The 11579-nt window shown below is 56.9% G+C and overlaps 5 protein-coding genes across 5 annotated transcripts; 3 read left to right on the top strand and 2 right to left on the bottom strand.

Annotated features, from left to right (window-relative positions):
- Positions 1–435: 435 nt before the first annotated feature.
- CH63R_08049 (uncharacterized protein) lies at positions 436–846 on the top strand (the record flags this gene model as incomplete). The annotated part of the gene is made up of 1 exon (XM_018303023.1): positions 436–846. One exon carries the CDS (start codon positions 436–438, stop codon positions 844–846), a length of 411 nt encoding a protein of 136 aa, XP_018157801.1.
- A 441-nt stretch (positions 847–1287) lies between these two features.
- On the bottom strand, positions 1288–1996 carry CH63R_08048 (Ring finger domain-containing protein; the record flags this gene model as incomplete). The annotated part of the gene is made up of 2 exons (XM_018303022.1): positions 1288–1874; positions 1978–1996. 2 exons carry the CDS (start codon positions 1994–1996, stop codon positions 1288–1290), a joined length of 606 nt encoding a protein of 201 aa, XP_018157800.1.
- A 2287-nt stretch (positions 1997–4283) lies between these two features.
- CH63R_08047 (Nad dependent epimerase dehydratase family protein) lies at positions 4284–5003 on the top strand (the record flags this gene model as incomplete). Its single annotated transcript, XM_018303021.1, has 1 exon — positions 4284–5003. The coding sequence occupies one exon, from the start codon at positions 4284–4286 to the stop codon at positions 5001–5003; it is 720 nt and encodes a 239-aa protein (XP_018157799.1).
- Positions 5004–6075: 1072 nt separating this feature from the next.
- Positions 6076–6914, top strand: CH63R_08046 (Riboflavin kinase; the record flags this gene model as incomplete). The annotated part of the gene is made up of 2 exons (XM_018303020.1): positions 6076–6192; positions 6414–6914. 2 exons carry the CDS (start codon positions 6076–6078, stop codon positions 6912–6914), a joined length of 618 nt encoding a protein of 205 aa, XP_018157798.1.
- Positions 6915–7419: 505 nt separating this feature from the next.
- Positions 7420–9680, bottom strand: CH63R_08045 (Transcription factor; the record flags this gene model as incomplete). The annotated part of the gene is made up of 2 exons (XM_018303019.1): positions 7420–9248; positions 9434–9680. 2 exons carry the CDS (start codon positions 9678–9680, stop codon positions 7420–7422), a joined length of 2076 nt encoding a protein of 691 aa, XP_018157797.1.
- Between the last annotated feature and the right edge of the window lie 1899 nt (positions 9681–11579).

Below are 11579 nucleotides of genomic sequence, written 5' to 3'. Positions count from 1 at the left end.
GAGGTGGTGAAAATAAGGATGATGAAATATGACAAGTCTGGGGTAAAGCTCGCCAGGTGCCGAAGAGCCGTTTGGGGTTCACGTATTGCGTTGCACGTATTGATGACGTCACAGACGAGAAAGAGGGAGAGAGAGAGAAAGCGCCTCCGGCCGGAGCTCTCCTCACCACAACACCTAGTTACAGCACCACCAACTCATAGCTTTTTTCTTCCTATCTACCTGCCTTCTACATTAACAGAGGCTCACAAGCCAAAACCCGCCAATTGAGTTGAAAAATACCCGCTCCCAGAAGAAGATAAACACGAGAAGACAATATCAAGCCGATTTGAAATTCATTAAAACGCTCCGTCAAATCCACCACGAAGGAACTCGTCACACACACACACACACAACAACAACAACAACAACAACAACAACAATACACATACACACAAAATGGCATCCCGGGCCCTGCGCACCCTCAACCTCGGCGTTGCAGCCGCGACGCCGTCCCTGATAGCCCGGACCCCGGCGGCGACTCGGTCTTTTGCCAACGCCGCGGCGAGGCGGTACGCTTACAAGGACACGCAGGACCGCGAGTCGCTGAACCCGAGCGGCACCGAGGGCACCAAATCAGGACGGGACTCCGAGGTGGCGCACGAGAAGGAGGCGTTCGACCCTTCGACGACACGGCCGGGCGCCGAGAAGCGCGAGGCCGACGGTGGCGCGCTCGACGTCTCGGGCGCGAACCAGGCGGCATCCAAGCCGCAGGGCGACGAGCCGCACAGCGGCGGCGGCGGCGGCGAGGAGGTAAGGAAGGGGGGCAGGAGCGGCGGCGGCGGTGGGGCCAAGGACGGGAAGAACTGAGTGCGGCATGCGATACTTGTGCACAAAGCGAAACCGATGATGAATGCAGCGGGCGGCGGTCGGTCGAGATATCTGAGGAGAATGATGAACAAATCGACAGGCATGTACTAGTGTAGCATCATCAGCACCAGGGGCGGACAACGAACTTGCGTTTGCATCTCGACACCGATCGATCGCGTGGCGACTGAACATATGTGAGGATGTATTCCGGGCTGTTTTCTGTTCTGTTTTGTAGCGTCCGTCGTGAAAAGCAGAGGGGATATCAAATGCAGCCCCCTCCCAACTCCAACCAAACTCCGGACCCCGTTCCGTGTCTTATGTCATCTGCCGTTCGCCCGTCTGCCTCTTCCATGCTGTCCCTACCGGCCCAAGCAGATGCCCCACGCTGTCTCTCTCACTTCAAGCATAGCAGGTTCCCGCGCACCCAGACGCAAACCCAATCTATGCATACAGTCCATCCGGGTCGTCATTCTCCTCGTCATCGTCCGGCACGACGATCTGATGCTTCTTCTTGGTCAGGTCCTTGCGGCACATGGGACAGCTGCCCTTGCTGCGCAGCCAGGGGCTCACGCACTCAAGGTCGAATCGGTGGCTGCTGTGGCACGGCAGCTCGACGACGAGCGGGTAGCGGTCGTCGAGAAACTTCTCGGCACAAATGGGGCAGGCCTCGTCCTCGCGGAGCGACTTCTTGGGGACGCGGTCGAGGGAGTCGAGATACTCCTGCGAGACGCCGGGGATCTCGGTGGGAGGGCTGGCAATGTCGCGCTCGAGGGCTTCGACGAGGCCCGACAGAAAGCGGGCGTTGTCGGCGTTGGGGGCGGTGGAGAAGAGTGTCTGGAACTGCTGTTGGAGGAGGTGGTAGAGAGCGGCGGCGTCAACAGGGGTGGGCGTCGCATGTGGGTTCGTGTGGCGGTCTGCCGAGGGCGCGTCGGCTGTGGTGAGGTTTGTGAGGAAGGAGGTAAAGGAGGACATGTCGATGCGGCGGGTCCCTTCCTGGGTCGAGGGCCCGGGCTTGATGTTGTGCTCGACTGGTTGGGGGGGAGGGGTCTGTCAGTCAGAGAACGCATGATGAGGGGGTAGGTGATTAGGTTTGCGGGAATGGTCCAAGGAGCGGAGGGGGTTTGTTCTCACTTTCGTACTGCGTTGCCATTGTGGGCGACTTGTTTGTTGCCTTGATGCTAGTTTGTTGCTTGTTGAGGGGGCGATGCAGGATCTTGAGGGCTAGAATCTGAGGGGAAGAAGCTCTTTGGGTGATCGAGGTCGAGGTCGAGGTCGAGGCTCAGACGAGGTTGCAGCTGTTTTTTTGTTTGTTTTCTGGAGAATCAAGGATGAGGCGGCCGCGATGATGTGGCTAGGCAGTCGTTGATGTCGCAAGTTTCGGCCAGTGATGGAGAGGATCTAAGGTGGTGAGGGGTTGGCGGAAAGGGGGAGCTTCTCTAGCGCAAGTGCGCCGCAAAACGGCAGATGCAGGGGTAGGTTAGCAACCCCCCGCGTTGGTGTGGCTGTCCCAGTGAGCGCCTCACCTAGACACCATGATTCCTGCCACATCATCTGCCTACCTAGGTAGGTAGGTACCTAAGCAGGTACAGACTATAATCGGTACACTGCTGACTGCTGGCATTGCACATGCTTGGCTTGTTTGCCATCATCTGAGTGCCTTTTATTTTATTTCCTTTCGCATTTCACTCCGTGGAATCCGTCCCGCGGAATCCGTACCGCCAGCCGATCAGTTCTCGCAAGCGTCTCTAAGACATCGGGAAAGCCGAAGGCTCTGTCGAAATTCTGCCATGGGTTCCGCGGTGGTGGGGTTTAAAGGGCTGTGTCACTGCTATCTTATCGCCGAAGAAAAACACCACGGCAGATCATAGCAGATGGTTAAAAACCACAACGCGGCGCTCGTTCAGAGCTCGGCATGGCTACGGCTCAGAGTATTGGGTGGTGCTTTTGGAATGAATTTGCAGAGTTCGCTGCCAAAAAGCACCAGGTGCTGTTTCGATCAGCCAGGGCGAAGAACCCGCAAGCCCGCCAGCAACAAGAGGTGTATAAGAGAGTCAACGGCGACGGTAGAAACCGGATCCCGGCGTTAAGTTAGCAAGCCCATTGGCGCCAAGCTCCTCTCTGTGCAAATATCAATGTGGACCTGCTTGCATGAGTAAGACAGCAAAGCTGCTGCCGGGGGGGTTCGTCATGCTGGGCATCTTCCCTTTGATCATTGTCCCTTGTTAGTTTCGTTCGTCCATGTCCCGGGAGCTGCTCCAGCACCGGAAAATTTGGTCAAACACTCTAGCAAGCGAGGTCGGATGTGCTAGTCATGCTTGGACGTGCGTAGAATCCTCTTTCATGCGAGGCTGCTGTAGTTGTCTTCCCAGACAGATTCGTTTTCCGTCCAAGTGCCAGCGACTGGGGAAGGAAAGGGTAAAAGTGAGGCAGATACGGTGACGAAGACGAGACTCACGAACCTAAGGTGGGGCTCGATCGGACCAGACCGGGGTGCAACCATGGAGGAGGATGGAGGAGAAATCTGCAATGGTTCTCTGCTGGTGTGGAGCAGCCGGGCATGACGAGCCCGCTGGAGCCGGGGCAGTATCGCCGTTGCGAGGTGAGGATGTTGAGACCGTCATGTACAGAGCAGGCAGGTAGGTATCAGTGTAGAAACCCGCTCCGACCTCCCCTGTCCGAGCATGAAAAAATCGCCGTTCCAACTTTCCCCAATCGTCCCTTCTCTCGTCTTCAACGAGGTGGTTCTTTTCGAGCAATTTTCTCCCTCTTTCTGTCTCTCTCTCTCTTTTTCTCTCTCGCTCGCAACCAACCTACAGCGCCTACTCCGCCTCCTCGTCCGGTCTCCATCCCGGTTCAGCCGTCGTCCCCAGTCCGAGTGCTTTGCGCCAACACAAGTCTCCGCAGCCACAGTACAGCCTTTCGTCATCTCCCAGGAACATTGCTCGACAAATCCTCCTCCTCACTCAGCTCCAGCTCCAGCCCGTCACCAAGCAAGCATCCCATTCGTTTGCCCGAATTTTTGCCTCTTCCTCTTGCCCACCAATCTTGCCATTCCCCTCTCATCTTGCTTCGTCGCACCCCTCTCGGCCTTGTCTCACCCAAAGACACACAGACAACGAAGAGGTCAAGCCCTCGAACTCGAAGCAAGCAAGAAAAGGCAGCAAGTTCCCATAAAGCCCGCATCAACCCTTTCTCTCACGGACTTCCTGCATCCTGCTCTCGCGCCGCATTCTCATCATCTTCTCTTTCTTTTCGCCCACACACAGACAGGGGAAAAAAAGACCGACAGCTGCAGCATCACAGACGCTTCCAAGTAACCCAACGTCACGTACCAAGCCGCCGGGTCGTCGAATCAATCGTCTTGTTACTCCTTTCTTCTTCGCTGAGACCTGCTCCTCCAAAGTTACCCTGACAACAGACCTCTTCTCCTCCCTACCATGGCGCATTCGGCCGCAGTCATCGGATCCACCGGCCTTGTCGGATCCCACATCCTCACCAACCTCATCACCTCTGAGGCCTTCGCCGCCGTCAACACCATCTCACGCCGCCCGCCCAAGGCCGGCGGCCTCACGCTGAAGCCCATTATCGAGCAGGATACCTCAGCCTGGCCACCCAAGTTGGCCGCCCTGCAGCCGCTCCCTACCGTCGTCTTCTCGGCCCTCGGTACCACGCGCGCCGCTGCAGGCAGCATCGCCGAGCAGTGGAAGATTGACCATGACCTTAACATCGAGCTCGTCAAGGCCGCAAAGACGGCCGGCTGCAAGGCCTTTATCTTCATCTCGAGCGCCGGCACCCGAGGCGCCCTCTCAGCCCAAGCGCCCTACAGCAAGATGAAGAACGGTGTCGAGGATGCCATCAAGGAAGCCGGCTTCGACCACGGAATTATCTTGAAGCCCGGCATGATCCTTGGCCAGCGCGAGGAGAGCCGTGCCGCCGAGGGCATCTTCCAGAGCGTCATCAGGACCCTTGGCATGGTCAGTCGCAACATCCAGGACAGCATTGGCCAGGAAGCCGAGGTCATTGCTCGCGCCGCCGTGCATGCAGCTGTTCTTGTGGAGCAGGGCAAGGCGCCGGCCGGAGTGTGGGAGATTAGCGGCGCCGAGATTGTGCGGCTTGGGCGGACGGAGTGGAAGCACGGCCCTTGGCCCCGCTCTTAGCTTCTGAGCCTCTGTCAAGTGAGTAGTCGGAAGAACGGTGCGGTGATACGGCGTCGTCGAGGTTCGGCAGTGTTGGTTCGACCAGGTGACCCGATGGCAACAACCAGGATCTCGTCCCGCAGAAGTTGATTCGCCGGCGCCAAGAGATCCATCCGCCTTACCTTCCTCATGTCCGTTGATCTTGCAGTCGATAATTGTGTTGATTTGATGAAATTTGTTGATATCCCTCTTGTACGAAACCACCCACTGTCTCTCTAGACGAGAAACTGTTGCGCCCGAGCAGCGCGTGATTTCCTGATTTTGCATCCGTATACCAAAAAAAATACATACCCTCGTTTATCGGAATCGAATATACCAAAATTTTACATAGTACACGAGACGAGTTTGTGAAACCATTGGACGAGAAGGACCAAGCACCACTGTTCTGACGATGCATACGGCAGACTCCGGCATGCCGGCTCGTCCTTCCTCCCAAAGGCTGAAGTCGTGTGCACCTGCCATGTGGATTAAGAACCAAGACTGCCCCACCACACCAAACCGACTGCCTTTGAACGAGGGTGCGGCGTGCCTGCCTAGGCGCCCCTCTCGATCCATCCATCAGGTTGATAACGACAACAACGACGACGACGGGCGGACTAGAGCTTATCGAAGCTACCCGAATCACAGACCGCAGTCGACCCCTCCATCAATCATGCAGCCCCCACCGCGTCTCATCGGCTCAGCGGCGACTCACCACTCTCCATGTCGCAATCCCCCCCAGTTCTCACCATCTCTCACAAACCTTCCTTCCACCTCAAATTTCACATTGACTTTCTCCATCTACTTGCGGTACTCGCACTGCAGGAAACACAGTCATCCCTACTTGGACTCACAGGCTTTCTTTTTTCTTCTTTTTTTGGTGCGTCTCCCTTCTTTTCAATATTGCGCGAAAGGAAAAACATAACGCTAACCCTGGGGACAGCAAAGCTCGCTCAAGTGGTTTGATTAATCAGCACTTCCTCAACGGAGCAGAAGGGCACTTATCGCGTTCGAAAGGTGACAGAGCTCACCCGCCCGAAAAAAGACGGAAAATATGGCAGAGACGACGACACGTCCTCTTGTCGTCGGCCCGGACTCCGGTCCCGAGGCCCCCTTCCCGCTCAAAATGGAGGGCAAGGTCATTTCCGGCTTCGGCCGGGGGTCTAAGGAGGTCAGTTTTCGTCGACTCTTCCCTCACCAGCGTCTTTCACGACGTGCGCCGACGCCTCTTGCTTCACCTTCTTAACACATGAGAAACACACCCGCCCTTCACCCACCCAACGTTCCTTCTCGTACCCCCACCGCGCTCACACTTGTCTCATAAGAATCCTCACAAGGCCAACCCCCTCCCCCCTCCCCCCTCCGGCTAACAAACTCCCTCCTTGACCACAGCTCGGAATCCCAACCGCAAACCTCCCAGTAGACTCCTCTCAAACCCCCTGGATAGACAACACCAGATCCGGCGTTTACTTTGGCTGGGCTTCCCTCTCCCTCCCTGCATCGCACCCGGACCGCATCGCCCCGCCGCCCTCCTCCGGCGCCGGCCCGGCCCAGCCCCACCTCGAGTTCCAGCTGTATCCCATGGTCATGTCCATCGGCTACAACCCCTTCTACAAGAACACGGTCCGCTCCGCCGAGGTCCACGTGCTGCACAAGTTCTCGGCCGACTTTTACGACGCTCACATGCGCCTCCTCATTCTTGGCTTCGTGCGGGAAGAGAAGGACTACAAGAGCCTTGAAGCCCTTGTCGCCGACATCAACACCGACTGCGACGTTGCGCGGACTTCGCTTGCCCGCGACCGATGGGCGCCGCCCAAGGCGCTGACACCCGGCGCCGAGACGGACGGTGTACTGGATGCGAAGTGGCTGGTGGAGCCGCTCCCCAAGGCGTAGAATTCCTGCGTCCTCGCTTCCTAACCACAGCACATTTCTTCCCAAGGGCACGAACGGGATGCGGAGCGTAATATATAGAAAAAAGTATCATTTGAAAGTTTCTCCTGTCTCTCTTCGAGAAATTTGTGTTGGAGAAAAACAGTAGGAAGGGGCCGGACTACAGGGTAATAAGTAGCATGTATCCCGTTTCCCCCAAGAGGTGGCCGAGGTGCAGTTGTGTAGGAGCCCGATCGATGTGAATGAACCATGATCCCATACCAGCATGCGCGCGCCCTTTCCCGGCTTCCCATTCAACGGGAATACACCATGATTCGAGTGATAGCGGGAACAAGAGAAAAAAAACTTGTCCTGATTCAAGACCAAAAACGCCTCCCATGATGACACCCGTCCCATATATGCCATGATGACCCCCCCTCTCTCCTTCTTTTGTTCAAAACTCCCATTTACACTGCCAGCCCGTGCGGCTCTTTGTTCTGGTAATAGCACGGAAGAAACTAGTTTTCTGTTAGCGGGGAAAGGACTGACTTCCCGATGGACGAGGGATCGTAGAAAGGGAGGGGCCACCCACGTTCATCACAATCAACATGGGGATATCGAATACGTCTCGTTTAATCATCCAGCAATATCGGCAGTCCACCTTGCCGTCCTTCTCGATCCTGGAGATGCCGTGCTCGCCGTCGATGCGGGTGACGCGGTTGCTGAGGATGCTCTTGCGCGGGTCCTGCTGCGGCATCGTGTCCGTCGATGACGCCGCATCGGCCTGCTCCTTTGTGCGATACTTGAGGATCCGGCAGGTGCGGTTGACGCTGCCGCGGCTGTCGCCGAACGCGAGATGGGAAAAATCGTCATAGAACTCGACGACGCTGTCGTCGTCGAGGATCTCGGCGATGAAAACGGGCTGTTTGCGCGAGCCGCTATCGTTTTTCATCTGGTCGAGCGTCGCCGAGGACGCCTTGGGCGTTGAGACGCCCGCGCGGCCCGTATTGCGACCGCTGTTGGTCGTCGACCCCGTCCCACCCGTGTTAACGTTCAGGTTCGGCTCGTTGCCCAGGAGGACATCCTTGGTCCACCCGGTCAGGGCAATGAACTCCTTATTCACGGCGGCAATCTCGCCCGTACGGCGGAGGACGATGGTCGGAGCGGAGCAGTGGTGCATAAACTCTTCGTACTCGAATAACGTCCGTTGAAAGCACTTCTCCATGAAAACGAGGTCCTGTCGGCTGAGTGTCTTGGTGCAGGCAATAAACGACGGACGGATGCTGGCGAGCGCCTTGGCGATGCGTAACGTCATATTGGCGGAGAAGCGTTTCGGCAGATAGTCAATGAGGGCATGGAAGCCGGCCAGGTATGGGTACGGCTCCTTGACGGTCTCGTAGATGGACGACGGGTCGCGCTGTCGCTTGCCCAGGAGGGTGTGCGGTCCGCTCTTCTGGACCGGGCCAGGCTTGGATTTGGGGCGAGTCGGGGCGGTTATGGTCTGGGAGTTTCCAACAGCGCCAAAATTCCCACTTGGTGATCCTTCAAAGGTAAAGTTAGTAGGTTGCGGGCTGGCGGTGTTGTCTGTGCTTGGACTATGTAGGCTTGTTGGGCCAGCAGCAATGGCGTAGGCATGTGGGAGGCCATGTTGCAGGTTGCCTTGTTGGTACATGCCGTTGGAAGACTGGTCTACACCCATGAAATCGTTGATCATACCGCTATCGTAGACTTGGCCAAACTGGTTGTTGCCATTGCCAAAGACGTTTGTGGATCCAAAGTTGACCTCACCACCACTGGGTCCGGATAAGGAGCCATCACGCGGAGGGGTTTCCGCCGCGCCCGACGACATATGTCCGAGCATGCCAAACTCCATGGCGCCGTACTGACTACCGAAATTGAGCCCTTCCAGATCAAAGTTGAAGATGGCCGGGTTGCTTGGGTCGAATAACGTGTTAAAGGGGTCGCTGGTGACCTGCGGCGATATCATGCCCCCAATAGACCGCGCGTTGTTGCCCGGTTGCGGAAAAGACGGCGATATCGGTGAGGGTTGCGCCTGGAATGGAAGACTCTCGGGGATTCCGACTGGCGTTTGTTGGCCAGAGTAGACGGGGAAGGATGCCGTCGAGTTTTGACTAAAGTAGGTGCTGCCGGCGGTCGAAGCCGTATCTGAGGTCCCACTGTGATGCCGCTGGCCGTTGGGACGGGTCGGGGCCGCGTTTGGATTGAAGTTGGGTCCCAGCACGGGCCTGAGGGCCTCTGGCGGAGCATCATGAAGATACTTGGCCTTCTTGCGGACGCCGTCCTGGCAAGCGTCTGCGAGTCCACGCTTGATGCATCGCTGACAAGGCCGTTCATCTCCTGTAGCCATCACATCAGCAAGGTTGCATCGCAGACAGCCATACGGGTGGAGCAAGCCACGTGGAAACCCCCTATCTGGGAGGATGGAGAAGAGGGAGAAGAGAACGCTGAACAAGACTTCACGAGCATTCACTTGGACCAGAGGCTATCGCGAGCCGGACCGTGAGAAATCTGGTGGGGCTTACCACAAGTCAGATGGGCTCGTTGACAGGCGAAACACGCCCGGCGAGCCTTCTTTCTCCTCGGCCGTGAAGGATCCTTAGGATCGTACTTCTTCTTGACCTCGCCGTTTGTATCGGCGCCGCTCTCGTGAGATTCTGCCATTTTCTCGTCGTCGTCGTCTTTTACGGGCGTGTCGTCGTCGTACTCGTGGTCATTATCTGACATGGCATCCGAGACCTCTGTCCCGGTGTCCTCGAGGCCGTCCGGCATGGTGTCTTGGATTTATATACAAGCTTCCCCTGGGCAAATACAAGGAAGGCGACAGCGGCGAAGGAGCTGGCGCGGTGACGGCACCGTACTGTAAGCCACGTCCAGTAATGTCCTTGATACTATGTCTGCGAAACCACACGGCTTACTTTCAAACGTGGGTGGCCCGGCCTAGCCTTTGGCTTGGTGTCGCGCTGGGCAGGCTTCGCAGAATAGGAAATGAATTGGGGAAAATCCTTCCGTGATCAGAGTTGAAGTGGCACACACCGGGAGTCTGACTGGATCGGCGAGGCACACGGTTCAAAGCACAGCGCCGGCGTGGCTTGCTGTCTCCAGGGCCTACGTGCGCAAGGGCAGATCTGGGTTTGCGAATAGGAGTCGAGCCGGATACTGGTACCCGTGCCGACGTGGTATGGCAGAAAAGGGCCCCGAAATAGGCGCTGTGTGATCCCGCAATGTGGACGGGAGGGTGTTGTTGTCTCCCTCCTTCTTCCTAGATGCGCCGCACGTAGACAGAGAGGGCTTACAAGCAGGACGACGCAGGTGGGATTGAGCAGGCGGAGTCTTGGGTTTCCTGAAGCTCGTATCCTCAGCAGTCAGGAGACTCCAATGGCAGGTTGGTGGAGAGTGGTTGGAGGCGTTCCTTGTGCGACGTGCTCGTCACAGCAGGACTAGGACTCGATAGTTGGCGCAGTCGTCTCGAGACCGGAGTTCGCGTCGCGGACCACATGAGATCACGGGGACGAGTACGGGGACAGGGTCGAAAGGGCGGGTAGAGAGGACTGGCAGCGGCGGCGTCGAGCCAGGGTGATGTGACGGAGGTTCTAAGAGGTCAACAGCAGGCGTGGTGTCTGCAGGTAGCCGTGGCCCTTGTGCTTGTCTGCTCTAAGCATTGACACGCAGGCAGAGGTTGTTGGCGGCGGCGGCGGTTACTGTGTGGAAGCAGGTGGTTCTTGTAAGGCGGGTCGGGTCGCATGCGCGGTTCGAGGTCGACGTTGCGGCGGCGCAATTGAGCGGAAGCCGTCGTCGTCGGGGTCGGGGTCGGGGTCGGGGATTTTTTGGGGTCGCGATGTTTATCCTCGGTCGGGTGGAAGAGGAACACGCGAGGAGGTTTCGTCGTTGGAGCCGACAGTCACAGTCAGGTAAACAGTAAACGAGAAAGAGGGAACGAAAGAGAGGGAGAGACAGGCCAAAAGGTACTCCGTACCACACCAACCCAACGCCATTGAGGAACGCTCTCTTCCCCAGCCTCGCTGTCGTTGGTCAAAGATTTGCTTGCTGAGCTGCGGGGTTTCTCTTGGAGAAAATGTGAAGTCTGTCATTCGCTGGGCCAAGGAGGGATGTGGGTGGTTAATGTGGACACCCGCCATGTGCCCTCTTTGTAGCTGGTACTTTTGTACCCCGGAAGTTGACCTGGAACATTGCGGTACGAACGTCCAGAACTGAAGTACTCGTTACTAGATATTGAAGTTCGTCATTGCTAGAGAATGCGCTCCCATCCATACCCTTGAAGCGCTTTTACACGCAGCTCCTGGGTAAAAGAGAAGGAGGGTTGTGTTGTTGGTGGTTTAACGGCGATATTAGAGAGAGAAAAAAATCACAAAGCTCATTTCCCTCTGTATTACTCAACGCCTTTTTTCCCCCCAAGATTTCCTGACCTTGAGGAAAGAGTGGGTTCTGAATTTCTGTCCTGTCTGTCGCCTGCTGCCTGCCGCCTGCCACCTGCTTTCGCAGAAGCTGCGCTGCTCGCCCTACACCTGTGCGCGCACATGCAGATTGGCAGCCAACTTAGGCCCGGACGCAATCCGAGCAATAAAACGGTCGTCTCGCACAAACCACCCACCACACGTGCATGAACGTGGGCCAGGTTGGCCAGACCACATCTTGTTTCTTATCCAATTC

This window comes from Colletotrichum higginsianum, chromosome 5 (assembly GCF_001672515.1).
Source record: "Colletotrichum higginsianum IMI 349063 chromosome 5, whole genome shotgun sequence".
Classification (NCBI taxonomy): Eukaryota; Fungi; Ascomycota; class Sordariomycetes; order Glomerellales; family Glomerellaceae; genus Colletotrichum; species Colletotrichum higginsianum.
Note: the sequence above shows the minus strand (reverse complement) of the source record. Positions and strands in the feature narration are given on the sequence as shown.